General features: G+C 41.0%; 2 protein-coding genes across 4 annotated transcripts in view; one reads left to right on the plus strand and one right to left on the minus strand.

Moving 5' to 3' along the window:
* The first annotated feature begins 6,694 nt into the window (after positions 1 to 6,694).
* The window catches only part of Ccr3 (C-C motif chemokine receptor 3), a 48,069-nt gene continuing 33,063 nt past the window's right edge, over positions 6,695 to 21,700 (plus strand). For both annotated transcript variants that reach the window (XM_039080707.2, XM_039080708.2), the window contains exon 1: positions 6,695 to 7,028. The gene's annotated coding sequence lies outside the window, so the exon portion shown is untranslated. The remainder of the gene's footprint in view (positions 7,029 to 21,700) is intronic.
* On the minus strand, positions 10,587 to 21,651 carry Ccr1l1 (chemokine (C-C motif) receptor 1-like 1). Of its 2 annotated transcripts, XM_039081322.2 has the most exons (3): positions 21,513 to 21,651; positions 20,274 to 20,378; positions 10,587 to 12,751 (listed from the first exon to the last, which is right to left on the minus strand). In XM_039081322.2, exon 3 carries the CDS (start codon positions 12,682 to 12,684, stop codon positions 11,614 to 11,616), a length of 1,071 nt encoding a protein of 356 aa, XP_038937250.1. In that variant the 5' UTR covers positions 12,685 to 12,751; positions 20,274 to 20,378; positions 21,513 to 21,651; the 3' UTR covers positions 10,587 to 11,613. The 2 variants fall into 2 exon arrangements, with proteins under 2 accessions (XP_038937250.1, NP_001100342.1); NM_001106872.1 differs by lacking the exons at positions 20,274 to 20,378; positions 21,513 to 21,651 and having other exon boundaries at positions 11,614 to 12,684.

Genomic DNA, 21,700 nt, shown 5'->3' on the forward strand with positions numbered 1-21,700 from the left:
TTGCCTACGAATTTCATAAAGTCGTTGTTTTTGATAGCTGAGTAATATTCCACTGTGTAGATGTACCACATTTTCTGTATCCATTCCTCTGTTGAAGGGCATCTGGGTTCTTTCCAGCTTCTGGCTATTATAAATAAGGGTGCGATGAACATAGTGGAGCACGTGTCTTTTTTATATGTTGGGGCATCTTTTGGGTATATGCCCAAGAGGGGTATAGCTGGATCCTCAGGCAGTTCAATGTCCAATTTTCTGAGGAACCTCCAGACTGATTTCCAGAATGGTTCTACCAGTCTGCAATCCCACCAACAATGGAGGAGTGTTCCTCTTTCTCCACATCCTCGCCAGCATCTGCTGTCACCTGAGTTTTTGATCTTAGCCATTCTCACTGGTGTGAGGTGAATCTCAGGGTTGTTCTGATTTGCATTTCCCTTATGACTAAAGATGTTGAACATTTCTTTAGGTGTTTCTCAGCCATTCGGCATTCCTCAGCTGTGAATTCTTTGTTTAGCTCTGAACCCCATTTTTTAATAGGGTTATTTGTCTCCCTGCGGTCTAACTTCTTGAGTTCTTTGTATATTTTGGATATAAGGCCTCTACCTGTTGTAGGATTGGTAAAGATCTTTTCCCAATCTGTTGGTTGCCGTTTTGTCCTAACCACAGTGTCCTTTGCCTTACAGAAGCTTTGCAGTTTTATGAGATCCCATTTGTCAATTCTTGATCTTAGAGCATAAGCCATTGGTGTTTTGTTCAGGAAATTTTTTCCAATGCCCATGTGTTCCAGATGCTTCCCTAGTTTTTCTTTTCCAATAGTTTGAGTGTGTCTGGTTTGATGTGGAGGTCCTTGATCCACTTGGACTTAAGCTTTGTACAGGGTGATAAGCATGGATCGATCTGCATTCTTCTACATGCTGACCTCCAGTTGAACCAGCACCATTTGCTGAAAATGCTCTTTTTTCCATTGGATAGTTTTGGCTCCTTTGTCAAAAATCAAGTGACCATAGGTGTGTGGGTTCATTTCTGGGTCTTTAATTCTATTCCATTGGTCTATCTGTCTGTCTCTGTACCAATACCATGCAGTTTTTATCACTATTGCTCTGTAATACTGCTTGAGTTCAGGGATAGTGATTCCCCCTGAAGTCCTTTTATTGTTGAGGATAGTTTTAGCTATCCTGGGTTTTTTGTTATTCCAGATGAATTTGCAAATTGTTCTGTCTAACTCTTTGAAGAATTCCTAGCTGAGGAATATCGAATGGTTGAGAAGCACCTAAAGAAATGCTCAACATCCTTAGTCCTCAGGGAAATGCAAACCAGACAATATTGTGGATGCCAAGAAGTGCATGCTGACAGGTGCCTGATATAGCTGTCTCCTGAGAGGCTTTGCCAGAGCCTGACAAATACAGAGGCGAATGCTTGCGGCCAACCATTTAACTGAGAATGGTGTCACCAATGGAGGACTTAAAGAAAGTTCTGAAAAATATGAAGGGGTTTGCAACCCTATAGGAAAAACAATAGTATCAACCAACCAGATACCCCAGAGCTCCCAGTGACTAACCCACCATCCCAAGAGTACACAGGGATGGACCCATGACTCCAGTTGCATATGTAGCAGAAGATGGCCTTGTAGGGTATCAATGGGAAGAGAGGCCATTGGTCTTGTCAAGGCTCCATGCTGCAGTGTAGGGGAACATCAGTGTGATGAGTTTGGAGGGAGTCTGTGGTTGGGTGGGGGAGCACCGGCATAGATGCAGGATGAAATATTGGGTTTCTGGAGTGGAAACTGGAAAAGTAGATAACATTTGAAATGTAAATAAAAATATCCAATAAAAGAAGAAAAAAAAGAAACCTAATACAGCAGAATCTTCCTAAAATATATACACATATTAAGTTGATCTAAATAAAATCTCCAAATAATGGGAAGACAGAATTCCAGATGTACATCTTTCATCAACAAGTGAAGCCTGGAAAGTTACATATAATTTTTTGACCAAAATAACTCCCAAATAACCAGTCTATTCCCAAGGTTATTGGTTGCTCTCTACAAACTGGGAGGAATACCTTATTGCTGAAGACAACACCTCATTTTATATGACTGGAGTCTACCTAGAGCCTTCACCCCAATGGACTAATACACCCCAATGTTCATGGTACTCTGCATGCTATCAAAGGAGAAAGGTAAAAACCAATACTGCTATGAACCTTTAGATGTGCAATGGTGACATGTTTGCAAGAGATAGTGGTTGATTACTTGTGGGCATACCCAACTAAGATCTGATTTAATTTAAGGTTTACTCCACCAGATGGAACCCATACCTGACATTACTCTGGTGGGTGGTTAAGCACCTGAAATTAAATAGGCCCAGGATCTAGGAGAAAACTAAATACTAATGTTTTGCCAAAATAGTGATTCTCAACCTGTAGGTTGTGACTCCTTTGGGTTTGAATGACCCTTTGATAGAGAATGCATATTAGATATCCTGTATATCCAGTATTTACATTGCAATTCACAACAGGAGCAAATTACAGTTATGGGATAGCAATGAAATAATGTTATGGGTTGGGCGTCACCACAATCTAAGGAACTGTATTAAAAAGTCACAGCATTAGAAAATTGAGAACCACTGTGCTGAAGGAACATAGCAATAAAGTGACTTCTACTGACATTTTGCTATACTTATAGATCAGTGCTCAGCCATTTTCAGAGAAACTCCCTCTTGCAGCAGATGAGACCAAATACAGAGACCCCCACAGACAGATAATGTGCAGAGAGTGGGAGATCTTAGAACACTCAGCCCTGAATGGGATGTTTTCATCAACTCCTTCTCCTTAGGGCTAAGGGAACTCTGCAGAAGAGGGGGCAGAAAGAGTGTAGGAGCCAAGGAGATGGAAGACCACAAGGAAACAAAACGTTCAAGCCACAGAATGACCAAAACACACATGAACTTATGAATTAACACATACAGGAATTGCACAGGTCTTTGCTAGATGGGGACCTAGAGGTGAAAGGGGAAATGGACACATGACTCCACTCCTAATCCAGAAGCTGTCTCCAATTGATAACCACTTGCAAATAAAATTTTCTTCAAAGGAGTCTCAAGGGTGAAACCTTTCAGGGTAGGTCCTCATGCTCAGCAGTAGATGATCAACTTGAAATGAACTTAATGGCATCTTTGGAGGTCCTTTGTGTCATAAGGTGTGTCAGACATTTATTTTATCATTTATTTACCTTGTAGGCTTTATATGTACATTATGGCTTCTGATTTCTTGTGTTTTTATCGGATTCTTTTTTTTTCATCTTTATCAACTTGGGTATTTCTTATTTACATTTCGATTGTTATTCCCTTTCCCTGTTGCCAACATCCCCCTAACTCCTCTCCCTCCCCTTCTCTATGGGTGTTCCCCTCCCCATCCTTCCCTCATTACCGCCCTCCTCCCAACAATCACATTCACTGGGGGTTCAGTCTTAGCAGAACCAAGGGCTTCCCCTTCCACTGGTGCTTTTACTAGGCTATTCATTGCTACCTATGAGGTTGGAGCCCAGGGTCAGTCCATGTATAGTATTTGGGTAGTGGCTTAGTCCCTAGAAGCTCTGGTTGTTTAGGATTGTTGCTCATATGGGGTCTCACGCCCCTTCAAGTTCTTTTAGTCCTTTCTAAGATTCCTTCAACGAGGGTCCCATTCTCAGTTCAGTGGTTTAATGATTGCCTTGCCTATGTATTTGCTGTATTCTGGCTGTGTCTCTCAAGACAGATCTACATCCGGTTCCTGTTGGCCTGTATTTCTAGTTTGGTGGCTGTATATGTATGGGCCACATGTAGGGCAGGCTCTGAATGGGTGTTCCTTCTGCCTCTGTTCTAAACTTTGCCTCCCTATTTCCTCCCAAGGGTATTCTTGTTCCCCTTTTAAAGAAGGAGTGAAGCATTCGCATTTTGGTCATCCTTCCTGAGTTTCATGTGTTCTGTGCATCTAGGGTAATTTGAGCATTTGGGCTAATATCCACTTATCAATGAGTGCATACCATGTGTGTTTTTCTGTGATTGGGTTACCTCACTCAGGATGATATTTTCCAGTTCCATCCATTTGCCTATGCATTATATAAAGTCATTGTTTTTGATAGCTGAGTAATATTCCATTGTGTAGATGTACCACATTTTTTGTATCCATTCCTCTGTTGAAGGGTATCTGGGTTCTTTCCAGCTTCTGGGTATTATAAATAAGGCTGCTATGAACATAGTGGAGCATGTGCCTTTGTTATATGTTGGGGCATCTTTTGGGTATATGCCCAAGAGAGGTATAGCTGGATCCTCAGGCAGTTCAATGTCCAATTTTCTGAGGAATTCCAGACTGATTTCCAGAATGGTTGTACCAGTCTGCAATCCCACCAACAATGGAGGAGTGTTCCTCTTTCTCCACATCCTCGCCAGCATTTGCTACCTGAGTTTTTGATCTTAGCCACTCTCACTGGTATAAGGTGAAATCTCAGGGTTGTTCTGATTTGCATTTCCCTTATGACTAAAGATGTTGAACATTTCTTTAGGTGTTTCTCAGCCATTTGGCATTCCTCAGCTGTAAATTCTTTGTTTAGCTCTGAACCCCATTTTTAATAGGGTTATTTGTCTCCCTGCTGTCTAACTTCTTGAGTTCTTTGTATATTTTGGATATAAACCCTCTACCTGTTGTAGGATTGGTAAAGATCTTTTCCCAATCTGTTGGTTGTCATTTGTCCTAACAACAGTGTCCTTTGCCTTACAGAAGCTTTGCAGTTTTATGAGCTCCCATTTGTCGATTCTTGATCTTAGAGCCTAAGCCATTGGTGTTTTGTTCAGGAAATTTTCTCCAGTGCCCATGTGTTCAAGATGCTTCCCCACTTTTTCTTCTATTAGTTTGAGTGTATCTGGTTTGATGTGGAAGTCCTTGATCCACTTGGACTTAAGCTTTGTACAGGGTGATAAGCATGGATCAATCTGCATTCTTCTACATGCTGACCTCCAGTTGAACCAGCACCATTTGCTGAAAATGCTATCTTTTTTCCATTGGATGGTTTTGGCTCCTTTGTCAAAAATCAAGTGACCATAGGTGTGTGGGTTCATTTCTGGGTCTTCAATTCTATTCCATTGGTCTATCCATGCAGTTTGTTATCACTATTGCTCTGTAATACTGCTTGAGTTCAGGGATAGTGATTCCCCCAGAAGTCCTTTTATTGGTGAGGATAGTTTTAGCTATCCTGGGTTTTTTGTTATTCCCAATGAATTTGCAAATTGTTCTGTCTAACTCTTTGAAGAATTGGATTGGTATTTTGATGGGGATTGCATGGAATCTGTAAATTGCTTTTGGTAAAATGGCCATCTTTACTATATTCATCCTGCCAATCCATGAGAGTGGGAGATTTTTCCATCTTCTGAGGTCTTCTTCAATTTCTTTCTTCAGAAGCTTGAAGTTCTTATTGTACAGGTCTTTTATTTGCTTGGTTAAAGTCACACCGAGTTATTTTATATTATTTGGGACTATTATAAAGGGTGTTGTTTCCCTAATTTCTTTCTCGGCTTGTTTCTCTTTTGTGTAGAGGAAGGCTACTGATTTATTTGAGTTAATTTTATACCAAGCCACTTTGCTGAAGTTGTTTATCAGCTTTAGTAGTTCTCTGGTGGAACTTTTGGGATCGCTTAAATATACTATCATATCATCTGCAAATAGTGATATTTTGACTTCTTCACTCTCTTCTATACCTATTATCCCTAGGTTTGATCTTCTCACTGAGTCCTGGATTTCCTGTGTGTTTTGGATCAGTAGCCTTTTCCGTTTTACATTGTCTTTGACAGTTGTGTGGATGATTTCTATGGAATCTTCTGCTCCTGAGATTCTCTCTTCTATCTCTTGTATTCTGTTGGTGATGCTTGTATCTACGGCTCCTTGTCTCTTCCTTTGATTTTCTATATCCAGGGTTGTTTCCCTGTGTTCTTTCTTCATTGCTTCTATTTCCATCTTTAATTCCTTCAACTGTTTGATTGTGTTTTCCTGGAATTTTTTCAGGGATTTTTGTGATTCCTCTCTATAAGCTTCTACTTGTTTATTTATGTTTTCCTGCATTTCTCTAAGGGAGTTCTTCATGTCTTTCTTGAAGTCCTCCAGCATCATGATCAAATATGATTTTAAATCTATATCTTGCTTTTCTGGTGTGTTTGGATATTCAGTGTTTGCTTTGGTGGGAGAATTGGGCTCTGATGATGCCTTGTAGTCTTGGTTTCTGTTGCTTGGGTTCCTGCGCTTGCCTTTCGCCATCAGATTGTCTCTGGTGTTACTTTGTTCTGCTATTTCTGACAGTGGCTAGACCGTCCTATATGCCTGTGTGTCAGGAGTGCTCTAGACTTGTTTTCCTGCTTTCTTTCAGCCAGTTATGGGAACAGAGTGTTCTGCTTTCGGGCATGTAGTCTTTCCTGTCTACTGGTCTTCAGCTGTTCCTGTGGGCCTGTGTCCTGAGTCGACCAGGCAGGTCGCTTGGAGCAGAAAAGTTGGTCTTACCTGTGGTCCAGCGGCTCAAGTTGCTCGCTGCTTTTGAGCTCTTGTGAGGGCGGCAACCAGGAGGGCCTGCGCAGCCTTTTCTGGGAGCTCCCATGCACCGGGGTCCCAGATGGCGCTAGGTGTTTTCCTCTAGAGTCAGAAATGTGGGCAGAGTGTAGTCTCTTCTGGCTTCCCAGGCATGTTTGCCCCTCTGAAGGTTTAGCTCTCCCTCCCATGGGATTTGGATGCAGAGAACTGTTGATCCGGTCCCTTCAGGTCCAGGCAGTGTCTGGAGCGCGGGGGACCTGCAGCATACTGGCAAGCATACTGAGTGATTACTTAGTCACTCATCTTGAACCTGGTCCAAGAAAATCACCACTGTGAAGTTCCTTTGGTTATTTTTGAACACCAGCTCAAGTATAGTGACACTTTGCCCACTTTAAACTGAAGCCCAATTGACTTGCTATCCAGACCTCCATTTGATACCTCTGGCCTTGAACAGGTTTGAGACTGCAGTGAAGACATTTTATCTGGTACCTATAGACTTTTCCTTTTACCTGTGTTCTCTACCTTGGTCTTCGGAATAACATCTCTGAACTCTGAAGCCTCTTCAATATTTTCTTTGCAATTCTGTAACTTGTATATTTGTATACTGTTGTATAAAGTCTTAATTGAGAGCTAATATTAATTAAAATGGAATTAAAGTGCTGGGGTGAAAGCTCAGTTGGTAAATTGCTTACCTTGTAAACATGGGGACATGATTTTATTCCTCAAAACCCATATTTAAAAAGCTGGGTGTGTTGGCATGAATTTGTGATGCTAGTGCTGGAGAGGAGGAGACAGATCCCTGTGTCTTAATGGTTAGCCAGCTTAGCTTTGTGAACTCTAGGTCAATGAGAGAACCTGTCTCAAAAATCAAGGACAAGGCTGGAAAGATAGCTCAGTGGTTTTCTGTCCTTAGAACCCACAATGTGTGGCTTATGGCCACCTCTACATGTAGCTACAAAAAAATGCCCATGGAATTCATATACACAAAATAAAAAAGAATTTTTAAAAAGGTGGATGATATCTGAGAGTGCTGAGGCTGTCTTCTAACCTTCACATGTTTGTATGCAATGTGCACACACAAACAGAGAGGTACACATATGAACCTATGAACATATTATTAAAATAAAAATTTGTTATTGATAATCACCAGCTATTAAAGCAATATTGGGATTCTTGGCAAATTGCAGCCAACAAACTGATATAACTTGCAACTTTATTGTTTATTCAATAAATTTTGACAATGTATGGAGAGATATAGGTATGTCCTTTTATTCCTGACATAAAATGCTCATGGCATACAGAATTAAACACAGAGAAGGGCAGACATATAACAGGACTGTAGGACATGCCCTAGAGTGGGTATAACTGCTCAAGAGAGGAGAATAATCACATTTAAGTATCTTTTAAACAGACGTTTTTGAGACAGGGTTTGTTATATAGCTCAGGCAAGATTGAAACTCATGATATGTGTGGTCCTCCCAATTTCTGGGATTATGGGATCACAGGTGTGTTCCATACACTCAGTCCAGTTAGTAATTACTGTGAAAAATGTGGTATTATTAGTTTTTTAGTCTCCCTGGATATGCTTGCATATATACATACACATGTTCAACCACATATGTACATATGCAGGCATGTGTGTGAGTATGAGTATGAGTCTGCCATTGCATGTATGTCAGAGGGCAACCTCTAGTTTTGGTTCTTGACTTCTACCTTGCTTGAGGCAGTGTCTTTTTTTGGTGTTGTTCACTACTAGATACACCACGCTGACTGACTCAGGATCTTCCAGAGATTCTCTCTCTGCCTCCTGTCCTTCTTTAAGAGAACTGGTATTATAGATGTATACACTACAACCTCCGGATTTGTGTGGGTTCCAGGGATTAGAACTCATGTCCTCATGATTGTGTAGCAAGCATTTTACCCAGGGAGTCATTTCAGACTTATTACTTTTTGAGACATGTTCTCACATAACTCATGCTGATTTTGAACTCCTTATCTTCATGACTTTGCCTCCTCAGTGCTGGGATTATAGGCATGTAATACCATGTCATGTTTATGTGGCCCTAGGGATCAAAGTGAAGGCTTTGTGCACACTAGGCAAGTATTCTCAGTCCCACAAAATATCTTAACTATAGCCAAATATAGGGTTTTGGGTAGCTTTTCGAGTTACATTGTTCAGGGATTGTAAAAGATTAAGCAAAAATGTTTCACTATACTTATTCTTTTTTTTTCTATACGTATTCTTATCTAAGAAACTTTCTCCTTATAAATGTTTAAAAAATTATTATTATTGTGTGTTTACATTATTTGTCTGTGTGGGTGTTGTGTGCACTGTCACAGCATGTGCAAGGACAACATCCAGGAGTTTGTTCTGTCCTTCAACCATGAGTTCTGAACTCCAACTCAGTTTTATGTAGCAAGTGCTTTTACCCACAGAACCATCTTACCGGCTCAGGAACTTTTCTTTAGTAAATAAAATCCTAAGATGGGTTTCTAAGGTACAGGTTTATAGGCTGATAAGATAAAAACATAGAAATAAAAAGGTCATCAAATAAATTCTTACTATATATAAATTACAAGGAACTCAGGGCACATTTGGGTTTTAACATATTGTTTGTGAGATTTTCATGACTCTTAGCCCATAGTCACCTCACACACTTATCATATGACTTCAAACTATGAGCCAAATGAACCCTTCCTTCTTTAAGTTTCTGTTTGGGGGTGGGTTCTGTCACAGTAAATGATAAAGTCACTATTTACCCAAGGAAATGGAGGGATCAAACTACTCCAAGAGGGAAAGACAGCCAGTGTGTCACTCTAGCTAAGGTGTTGCTTGATGGGTTCCCCATTATGGAGATATTGCAGGGGATGGGGAGTATTCTGAGCAATGTTTTTAGGAAAGTAGTATCCAGATGCAGCACAAAGCAACAGTCTACCAGCTCTTTTTAGACAGGAAGCTCTTACTCTAGAAAGTGAGAATGGGAAGTGAAAAAACTAGAAATAAATATTGACCAATTTTTAGAGTACACAGAGCTGTAAAGACCAAATCTTTGTGCTACATAGAAACTTGACAGAAAAGAAAGCAAAATCGGTCTACATTATGGCTTCTTAATGCCCTTGCTGACATTGCCTTCTCATTATGAAGAAATAAGAATAAAATTTTCTAAATAAATAAATGAAGACTGATAGAAATATTTCCCCTGTCCTACATCTTGTCCTCTGGCTTTGTGACATTTTAAAAAGAAAGATTTATAGGCATGTAATACCATGTCATGTTTATGTGGCCCTAGGGATCAAAGTGAAGGCTTTGTGCACACTAGGCAAGTACTCTCAGCCCCACAAAATATCTTAACTATAGCTATATATAGGGTTTTGGGTAGCTTTTCGAGTTACATTGTTCAGGGATTGTAAAAGATTAAGCAAAAATGTTTCACTATGCTTATTCTTTTTTTTTTTACTATACTTATTCTTATCTAAGAAACTTTTATGAAATAAATCGAACTAATTCTCAGACATTTGGTGGGAATGATTAGATGCTCTTTATTGTTGAAAATTTCTATCATGATTGTACAGTATTTTATAAAAATTATAAATATGTGCAACTAGATAGCAATAAACATATGTAGCAATTTATATTTTTTATTAAAAAAGAATTAATTTTTCTGGTTGGTATTTCTGAAGCTTTAATTATCAGAGTCATCTTTCTGTTTTTTGCTTCATCTTCACATATTCTATGACTTAAACATTATAACTAAATACATTTATTTTACATGATACTATGTGGCAGACATTCACATCAGCACTTTGTGTGTGCTATCAGTTATTCTTCATGACAATCTCATCAGGCAAATGCCACTATCATCTATATTTCAAAGATTGGAATAATTAATGTCTGTGAAATTGAGCAAATTGTTGCAGTTACTTGTCCGATTAAAGATCTAAAAAAGTGAAATATTGCAGCAATGGAAGAAAATATTGGACAAATTAGACAAGATGGGCCCATGAAACCTTCAAACAATATTTAAGAAACAGAAGCAAAATACGGAGTTGATGAAATTTATTACACCAAAATTAAGGATTTCTATTCAACATAGAGTAAGACAAGTGAAAATGTAGGTATTACAGGAAAAGAAGTCATTGTAGGGAATAAAGCACTACAAAATACAAGTTTATCTCTTTCCAGCATGATATAAAAATTAGTAAATGGAGTTATCAAACCCAGTAAAGTCTCCCAAGGTAAGCAGATGGCAGCCACTAAAAATGGGAATACCAAGTAAACCAATTTCCATATTTGAGCATGATAAAATTATTCCAGAGTGCATTTCACACAGCACATATTTACCTTGCTGTTAATATAAGACAAAGCACTGAAAAGTATTACTCCAGATTAGATACATAGAACCTGCAGGATTAGAAAGGTGAGGTGGAGGTTAATGTAATATAATAAATATAATACAAAATACATATTATATTATATTATACTATATTCTTAGAGGCCTGATCCTTTAGGGAGAAGACTACAAGCAGGGAAGGTAAATATTCTTCTCTATTTACTTGCCAGAAATCTTTGGTTTTAACAAATATAAATTCTTTCTAAAGACTTTCCTACTCAAATGGAATGCAGTGCCTCAATAGGTCTCAACTACTTTGATCTAGAGTTCCAGGTTTTTAAGAGTTCAAGTCCTGCAGTGTGGGTGTGGTAGAGGAGGCATCTGTGAACTGCCGTTGACTTTCAGGTTCAGAGTACACACGATTGTGTACTCAACTGGTTCCATAATCACTGGGAGTGGGGTTCACTTTGTTTGCCAATGCTATTGGGCACAAACCCTACCTCCTATTGGGTCTGAGCCCTTCTTCCCTGGAACCTACTGTCCCAGTCTCTGGAATGTCTCAATTTGTTCATACATACCCTTTCCGACAGGAAGAAGATCATGGCAAACATTCTATCTAAGCTACCTGCAAGGTTCCTCTGTTTTACAAGAAAATGAATCCTCGGTTCGTATCTGTCTTAGAGAGGCACACTGTCTTTTCACTCTCTTCTTGGTCTTTGTTGGCATCCAGGAGTCTGAATTATAAGTCAGCAGAGACCTCAATTTCCCCTGTGGATGGAGACGTGGAACTGGACCTCTGTACTCGGTCTACCGAGTGGAAGGGCAGCCATTTTGGCAGGGATACAGCTGTACGCCTCCAAAACAGCTGCCGGAGGTACTTCCGGAACCGTTCACCCACAAAGACATAAATGACTGGGTTGACACAGCAGTGGGTGTAGGCAAGTGCCTCAGTTATCATCAAGGCCAGGTCCACCTGTTGGCTTCTCACACACCCGGGGGTGAATAGGACGTCTTCAAAAGCAGAAACAAAGGCAGCCAAATAATAGGGGGTCAAGAGGAGGAAGAAGAGAAGTGTAATAACAAAAATCAGACGCATGACTTTGGCCTTCTTCTTATTGGGTCTTCTGTGTAGAACATTGATGATCCTTGTATAGCAGATGATCATGGCCAACAGAGGCAAAATTAGCCCAAGGATGTTCATTGTGAGAGCCTGAAACCTCAAAAACTGTATCAGGCTCTTCTTGGGCAAAACTGCTCTGCAGGTTTGGTAAGTGAACTCCAACTGAGTTTTGAAAAAATACAGACAAGGAATAGAAACCAAGGTAGCTAGGACCCAGGTAATGATGCTGCTGATGATGCCAAAAGTGACAGTCCGGGCCCTCAGAGCAAACACAGCATGGACAACAGCTAGGTACCTATCAATTGTAAGCAGGGTGATAAAAAACATGTCACTATACAAGCCCAGGTAATAAAATCCAGCGAGAAACTTACACATGGCATTACCAAACACCCAGTCTCCTTTTACGATATAGTCAACCCAGAAAGGTAGTGTGAATAGAAAGACCAGATCAGAGACAGCCAGGTTGAACAGGTAGATGCTGGTCATGTTTCGAAGCCTCTTGCGTTGTATGAGCACCAGAACCACCAGGACATTGCCTATCACACCAATGACAAACACCAGCGAGTACAGCGGAGTCAGCACTGTGATTCCAAATGCCCGCACATTTATGCTGAAACATACGAATCCAGAAAAGAAGTCATTCATGGCAACTGTGTTATAGGAGGACTCTGTGACAGCTGGACTCTCCATTGTAAACTCTTCTACAGGTCACAGACAATGACCTTTATATTTTCTTTGCTATTAAACACGTAGGCCTCTGGAAAACAAAGACAAGGAAATGCTTACATTTCTTCAACCAACTGAACTATTTACTAGTGCCTAGAGTTTACCAAACCCTGAAGTTGAAATGGTGAAAAAGAGTGCTCACATCCTTTCTACCCACATTAAACCAGTAATTTAATAAAGTCACAGAAAAAAAGTGTATAAATAATTTACTCGGTTACTTCACCTGTGTATAAGGAGAACACAAAAGGGGACTTCACAGCCCTCTGCAAACTAGAATCCTAAGTGATCTACCCCCTGCCCAAGGGCTTTAGACATTAAACTTAGTATTTAAAACCTCTTGAGAATATACTCTATTCTCATTTTATTGGTGATGTCTCAGAGGTGTAGAGTGTTGGGAACTGTGTGTGCTCCAGGACACAGAACAGTGAGAATGAGGTTTGCAACAAAACAGGATGCTCAAACCCAGCCCTGCAACTGTTGAACTTTCCAACCTCTAATCAGAGTGCTGGGTCTGCTCCAGGTGTCTCCGCAAGGTTCTAGAAAGAGGGACAGTCTTGGCAAAGAGTAATAAACCTAACGACCTCATGGATTTCAACCAATAAATGTTCTTAGGTAGAGGGCAAATGGCCTTGTCACCACTTGAAAAGGTTTCCTTCCTTTTTTCCTTCCTTCCTTTTTTCCTTCTTTCCTTCCTTTCTTCCTTCCTTCTTTCCTTCCTTCCTTCTTTCCTTCCTTTCTTCCTTTCTTCTTTCCTTCCTTCCTTCCTTCCTTCCTTCCTTCCTTCCTTCCTTCATTTCTTTCCTTTTATTATTGTTGCCTAAAAAAATGAGACTACCACTGTAATTTAATAGACAGGGCCATGAATGTTGTGCAATGAAGAAATCATCCCTTTTGATACAGCTGAGACAGTGAATTCCTAGTAGGATGATCCATTATTTTACAGGTTAAGACTCAGGGTACCAGGTTGGTCGTTTGGCTTAGGCTGATCCCTATTATATGGCCTTTATATGGCAGAGGTAGATTTACAGTTAACTCAGCAGCCCTAGTAAACACTGTGAGATAGCTAGGAGAAAGACATGACCTGAGGACAGAAATGGAAAATGGGCTCAGGGAGGAAGAGATACTTAATCCAACAGGTGACAGCACACAGGAGCTGGATGGAAACTAGGACTCTGCTGAAATAGGCTCTGAGGTGTTGTTGTTGTTGTTGTTGTTGTTGTTGCTGCTGCTGCTTCTGCTGCTATTGTTATTTAAAATCATGATTCCCTTGAGATAAACAAAGGAACCAATAGATAGCTGGCCACTATAGGATTTCTTCCACACCATGTATGTTTATCCACAAATTCTTTCCAGTTAGCTTTATGAAGAATCCCTCAAAAAGAGAAATATGGACTTGGTTGTAACATACTAGCTGTGTGACCTTAGATGAATCAATCTGTTTCTTTGAGCCTAAGTTCCTCATCTGGAACAGTGAGGATTAATAATTGCTTACCTTGCAAAGATGCTATGTGGAAAGTATCCCTCTACCTGAGACAGTGACTATCAGGGACCCGGCTGTCATGCAGTGGTCCTGCTCTAACACCTGCCATTAGCAGATGTTCTGACTGCAGTGTCTGTATTCCTTCTATCCTTACTGGGTTTCTTCACAGGTAACAGGAAGTGATTTTCTTGATTGTCAATGACAGTTCTTCCATGTGACTCCTGCTATGAAATCTCTAGAAAGCTTGTCCCACAGAATTAGAGTCAAGCAGTGGTTACAGAGTCTTGGAAGAGGAGAGTTTGGAAGAAGGGTGGACAGAGTTTGGAAGGAGAGAGGACAGTGAACAGGACAGGACTGAAACTGGACAGTAGAACTCTTCTCATACTCAATAGCACAGCAAGGTGACTATGCTTGATAAGTCATATTTGAATATTTTAAAACATCTGAGACAGATTTTTGAGGTATCCAGAGTTGACTTCCCATTTCTCTGGCTCTCATTACACACTGCACACATACTGAATTGTCCCCTGTATCCTTTAAATATGCAGAAGTGGCATGTGAGAAATAAAACCTTGAAAATGTGAAATACAGTAAAAATTTCAGTATGTTGTTATTGACCCGAGTTTTAGTATTTGACCCAAATACTTCTCAGTTAATTATGCTGCACCTGCTCCATCAACCCTGAGATCACCCTGGGCTTCTACTGCTCTCCCTTCTGGGCTCTTTACAGATTACAAAGTCTGTTCTGGAGCAGTGGTCTTTGAACATTAAGACACATGGGAAAAGGGGAACTAGCCTGCTGAAGTGTCAAGAGGAGTCCCTTCATTTCCTATTGGCTCTGTTCCTGTGGTTCCTGCTCCATTCTTCCCTGTCAGTTCTCACTGGGGAAACTTGGGTGGCAGTCAGGAATGATTAAGGCAGAGATTTCTGCTTCCTGCTGCTGCTCATGCTAGTGCTGAAGAGGGCAGACGTTCAGCTTGGTAATCAAGATTTCTAGATAGCTGACAGTTATAGTGCAGAGTCAGCAAAAGTTGGGGAGCAGTATCATGTGAGGCAAAATGTCCTCAGGAGCCCAGTTCTTGGGGCACTGTAGCCCAGGTGAAGGCAGGTTGAGTCCAGCACTGTCAGGTGCCGTGTTCAACAGTTACCTGCCTACTGAGAGAATTCAGCTCTATCTGTTCTCCCTAAGTTGTCAGATTACAGCAGTTCCAGGGCACACTGCTGCTAAGGAGACATGACCTGGGCTGTGGTTGGAGGAGAAACTGAAGGCCCATTTTGTCATTGACCCTCACATGCCTGTGAATTGTTTCTTGTAGAAGTCTGCCCCAGGTGCCTTGCACAGTGGTCGTGTAGATCCCTAGAGCCTGGACTCTCCTAGTGCCCAGTATCCTGCTCATTTACGAAGTGTCTGGAAGAGAGGATGAGAAGTCCCCAGGCCCAGGGTGAAGCCAGATGCTTATTGTGGCTCATAAGAGTCAGTTGTGTGCATCTGTTCCCTCTCCACACAACATGTGTTCAACTTGCAACTGAGCACCATAGAAATCAACAAACATTACTAACCATGGTTCTCCATTTTAGGGAGAGGCCAGCTTTGTGCACTTTTTAGCATTTCACTATCCATCGTTCCTTACTGAATAACCCAGACCTCTGATGCTTCCTAAAGTAGAACTGGAAGAGCAAAACATACAGTCTGTGAAAACCTCTATCTCTTAAAAAATCTGATATAGCCTCCACGGACTTCTAAGGCATGCCTCTATGTGGGTATGACAAATATGTACTTTCTCTGAGACTTTGCTTCAGAAATCCATGTACTCTTTATCCAGACAGGGTCAGAAGACCTTGACCCTTGGATTTTAGCTTGGGTAGTGTTAATTTTTCTAACTCATATCAAGAATCATCCATGATATTTCACAAGGGTAGTATAGGCCCAATCTTCCATGTATGTGTGCACATGCTTACTCCTTAGTTTTACTATGGTGCGCGCACGCACACACCACACACACACACACACACACACGCGCACGCGCGAGCGGTATGTTAGATGGGAGAGAAACATGTAAACAGCAATGCCTACTTAGGTAGGTAATTGTGCAGCTCAGGCTGTGTTCTGTCCTAAGTCACTCTAATGGACTAGAAGCTAGACAAATCCTTGATATGCAAGCAGGAAAGGAAAGGGCTTACAGATAGATAATAAATATGGCAAATTTGTAGTTTCTTCTTTATCCTGTTGATCTGAAACAAAGTCTAGCAAGGACTCCCTCTGGCTCACTGATCCAGACTGATGATGAGCAGGGGGAGCAGGGGTACCTGAAGCTATAGGTCTCTCAGCCTCCCTGGTTTAAGTTGACAAATTCAACATGGATGGGGATCCTAGGCCACCTAAAATGCTTATAGCTCGCATCCCTCTATTGGCAAAACAGATTTTTGGTCTCTAGTTGAATTTCCTACTTTTGAGAGATCCTTTCTATGTTATGCTATGTATGTGGTGCCTCATCTTACCTCTTTGTGAATGTTGAGTCAGTCCATTTAGCGTCTTTTTTCATGGTGCCCTCAGGCTAGTTTAAGATTCTCTGAAGGTCCATTCTCACATGTCACTATCACCTCTTCTGTCTTCTAATAGCAGAGACGCTAGCAAAGCCAGCCACACCCAATAAAGAGCTACAGAGTTACCATGTAAAGGGCTGTACAAGAATGAGTTGTTTTAAGACCATTGTTTAACCAATGCTCATGCTTATTTTAGGGTCCCAGCTAAGGAATTCCTTAAACTCCCTTTATGCAACCATCCCCATGATTAGTTGGAGTGAGAATTTTTGGTATCCTTAAAAACACAGAAGTATTATGGGAATATTTTTTTTTTAATTCCAGGTGTGGGATATGGGGCTGCTTCACAGCAGCTAACTGATTTGCCTTTTGCTCTAGCAGCAGTGTGATTTTGCCAGTTGAAGACAGCTTACATTTGGATTTCTGAAGTCTCTTCAGAGGGTATATTAATGCCCTCTGAAGTGGCAGTTATTGCTCTCCCTCTGCTGCTGCCACTGCCACCCCTACCCCTGTTGCTGGTTTTTGCTGTTTCTTAGATTGATGCTTGGAGATATCCTAAAGATGAAGATCAAATTTGCCCCAAAGAACTTGACATGCCAATCAGCAGGAAGTAGTCTAACGATATGGTTTTTCCGTTTCCTCTCTAACCTCTTTTCTCTTTAACCCATTGATGTGGGGGCTGTTGAAAGGAATAGGATTGGTATATGGAGATAGGAAGAAGAACCCAAGAATGTAGCCAAAAGTCCAGCTACAATTAGCTCCTGGATCTTTCTATTTCCAATATCTGCAGCATTTCATAATCTCTGTTCTAAGACTCCTAGCCCTTGACCACCACTCCCTTCACCGTCCATATATTGTAGTACCCTGATGCCAAAATCCTTTGGCCCCAGTGGGACCTGAATGCCACCGATGTTCAATATTTCTACAAACTTTCTTCTTCCATATGTCTTTCTAATCTATCATCCTCAAAACAATGAGCGGATACAATAAAACTCATGAGCAGACAATAAAACCCATGAGCAGACAGTAAAGCACGTGAGCAGATAATAAACTCATCTCCTACATTCTCGACTGCTTTACCTTTTTATGATCTTGTCATGTTCAATGAGCAAAGTCCATCTCCCTGCACCAATGAAGTTGAATATGACTGGGGAAAAGCATACAACCATATATGGACTGGTGTCACTCTCAGGATGAGCCATATTGAATGGGTGCATTTAAAGGCTACATTTAATATCTATCAGCTACATTTATGTCTACAGGTCATTATTTAGAATTTCTGTTTTTTCCTTAATTCAGTATCAACTCTGACAATCTTGCTTCCTATTTCACTGAGAAAATAGGATCTAAACTTCCAGTTTCTTTGCTACTGGTTCCTCTTTACTGTATCATTCAACCCTTTTTTTTTCTTTATTAACTTGAGTATTTCTTATTTACATTGCGATTGTTATTCCCTTTCCCGGTTTCCGGGCCAACATCCCCCTAACCCCTCTCCTTCTGTATGGGTGTTCCCCTCCCCATCCTCCCCCCATTACCGCCCTCCCCCCAACAATCACGTTCACTGGGGGTTCAGTCTTAGCAGGACCAAGGGCTTCCCCTTCCACTGGTGCTCTTACTAGGATATTCATTGCTACCTATGGGGTCAGAGTCCAGGGTCAGTCCATGTATAGTCTTTGGGTAGTGGCTTAGTCCCTGGAAGCTCTGGTCAACTCTTATCTTCAGTTTTGTTTCATAGATTAATCCTATATATTCCAGTCTAATTCCTGCTCATTTCATGTCTCACCCATTCATGACCACAGTGTAATAGGTTTTTTGTCTTTATTAGTTTTTATAGTGCCCTAATGGGTTGTTCTTACTAGCACACACACAGATATTCTTACTTCTGTTTTAAGCAAGCAAGCAAACATCAAAAAGGAAATGCTGTCTTGATGCTGCTTCCATTTGCATTTCCCCACTCTCCTTTACAATAGTTACTTGAAAGAGTTGTCCTTATTTTTGTTCACTTCCCTTGTCTCTGTTCTTTCTGGAGCTGAATTTCTGTTGGTAGTTCCTGTTTAATGTCTTATCTTGAAACCTTGTGCGCCCCAGGCAGAGTCCTCGAGCCTGTGCTCACTTCCTTCATTTCTAAGGATATCTCGGTAAGGTAGTCTTTAAATGTCTTTTGCAAAATAGAATTTGTGGCCCCTTGCTTTACTTATTACTACCTAGCATACACAAATATAACTTAATTACTTGTTTACTGTTCTCCAATGAACATGAGTTGTGAGAGGCTGGAATGGTCTCCTACTTATAATTGTAGCTCACACGATTACTCTGTCAAGAGGCACATTTAAATGATTAAAAATCCCAAGTTAGAGGTTTGGCTGTAAGCAGCTATGCAGCTCCAGCTGAGACTCAGATTCCCTCTATAGTCGTTCCACCTTGCTGTGTTCAGATAAGCTTCACTTGGGGCAGCCATATGACTTTTTCTCTCATTCACTGGCAGACATGAGGAAGCCTGAACAGTCACTGTGAGCAAATAATCACTGGAAGGAAATTCCCTAGGTGAGTGTAAGTATACGTGTATAAACCCATAGGATTAATCCACTGGAGCAGCAATTCTTAACCTGTGGACTGCAACTCCTTTGGAAGTCAAATGACCACTTACACAGAGGTCGCATATCAGACACCTTGCATATCAGATATTTCAATCACAATTCGTAACAGTAGCAAACTTACAGTTATGAAGTAGCAATGAAAATAAGTTTATGGTTGGGGGTCACCACAACATGAAGAATGGTAATAAAGGATTGAAGCATTAGGAAGGTTGAGAACCCCTACATTAGAGAATTTTAAAAACTAACAAGACAGGAAAAAAGTTAGGTAGTGGTCTTGAATGGGTGAAATAGACTGGGATCATGCACAGAATGGAAGAGAAGGAATTAGATTGAAATAAAAGGCTGAGGAAGAAACCACAATTTGCTGTATTTATTATCTATCTGTGAGCCCTTTCCTTAACCATTTGCCTGTCTAGCCTCTAGTCTCTCAGAGTAACTTTGGGCAGGGCACAGACTGAGCTCCACAGTTACCTACCTAACAAAGAAAATGGATGAATAGTCATTGCTCACTACAGGTTTCTCTCTACTAGAATAGACACCCATCCACTGTACACATATGGATGCTATTTTGTATCTGCCCTGGCTGTTTCCACTGCAGAGTAGTGTTGAGTCTAGGACCAGTTCCTCCTTTCAAGCCTCCAGCCACAGCAAGATGCACAAAGCAGACACAGGGGGGCAGAATCAGCTTATGAATATAGGAAGAGCACAGTACTGGCTGTCAGCTTCCTTTTTTTCCTGCATTGTGTGATGGCTCCTACTGACAAAGGGCACAGAAGAGAATCATGAAACAGCAAAGGTCTGAGCTTCAGGCTACTTATCAGAACAGCAATACATTGTAGTCTGAGCCTAGTAAGCAGCAGGCAGGAAAGAAGAGAAATGATAAAATAGTCTTTTGTAGTACCCCAAGCTCAAGCTTCAGAGCCTAGTGTACGTACCTGAAAACTATCTGTGATATACCTGGATCCTGATGTAGCTGGTGTCTGCTTCCCTTTACTCCAAGTATGTCATGTCTCTGAAGTGCGTGTGTCCTCCATCGAGACCTAGGCAGTATGAATCAGACAAAGTCAGGAACTAGCGTTTATCCAGGTGATGTTGTAATTCTACAGTGTCATTGTCACCTGGGGGTTAGCTGGACATATGGGCTTCTGGGTCCAACCCCTCTCAGGGGGAGGAGCTGTCTTAATAGACTCATCAAGTGCTTCGTATTTATGCTAGACATTGAGAATCTTCATCAGACTTTTGCTGTTCATTGATGGCAAAACCAGAGCGTCAGTCAGAAACACGGATTGTCCTATAGACTATTGAATGGAAGTTTGCCCTTTCACCTGATTCCCTGAGGACCTGTTTACACACTGCTATGTGAATGTATCATGGTCTAGTGAGATATAAGTCTGCCACAGTTCAAGAGACACCTAGGAGAGATGGCTGGAGTCAAAAAGCACATTGTGAAGATGCATTTGCTCAGGGTCTAATAAGACACATTGGGGTCAGTCAGATGATCTGGGGGTAGGAAATGGCCATGGACTCTGAATAGGTATCAGGTATAGCCAGGTATGAGTTTTTATTAATAATTTATTATTGCGTGTAGTACCTAAGGACTGACCCACTAGGCTGTACAGATAGATAGCTACTTCTGGGGGCCTATTCTGAGGCTTACTGGGAGCCACTAGAGTCCCGTAGTCAGTTCTGACTGCTGAGTGGCGTGTGTGTGTGTGTGTGTGTGTGTGTGTGTGTGCGCGCGCGTGCGTGCGCGTGTGCATGTACATGCGTGCACACCCATACTTATGCATGTTCTTGCCATGCAAGGAATGGCATGTCTCCCCTTTGCTGGTGAAAGTGGAAATAAAGTTTCATGCCTTTGGGATGTTTGATTACATCTATGATGCAGTAGGTATATATTTTGTTATAAAAATTTTATTTATAGGAATTTATCTTTTTTGTTTGTTTTTCAAGACAGGGTTTCTCTATGTAACAGCCCTGGATGTCCTGTAAGTTACTCAGTATATCAGGCTAGACTTAAACTCACAGAGATCTGTGCTTGTGCTGAAATTAAAGACTTGCACTACCACCACCTAGCTTCTAGGGACTTAGCTTACAAATTACAGGTTATAAGGAAAGGATGTTTGCTGGCAGTGTGTAAGTGTTGGCTAATTTTACTTGAAACACTATACAACCTTATATCCAGACTCAAAATAGAATAAAAGACTAGAAAAATGCTCAAGTGCAATGGGATTCTTCAGTGCGTTTCTGTGCATGTTCCCTCCTGGAGTATTTCCGGTATCTCTGAAAGAAAATTCAGTAAACTGCTAATACTTATGGTCTTTGATGAGTAGAATCTGGTACCTGGAAAAGAGAGAGATAA

This window comes from Rattus norvegicus, chromosome 8 (assembly GCF_036323735.1).
Source record: "Rattus norvegicus strain BN/NHsdMcwi chromosome 8, GRCr8, whole genome shotgun sequence".
Classification (NCBI taxonomy): domain Eukaryota; kingdom Metazoa; phylum Chordata; class Mammalia; order Rodentia; family Muridae; genus Rattus; species Rattus norvegicus.

Excerpts from the sequence above, each read along its gene's own strand:
- Ccr1l1 (XM_039081322.2), bottom strand. The coding sequence starts at position 12,684 with ATGGAGAGTCCAGCTGTCACAGAGTCCTCCTATAACACAGTTGCCATG.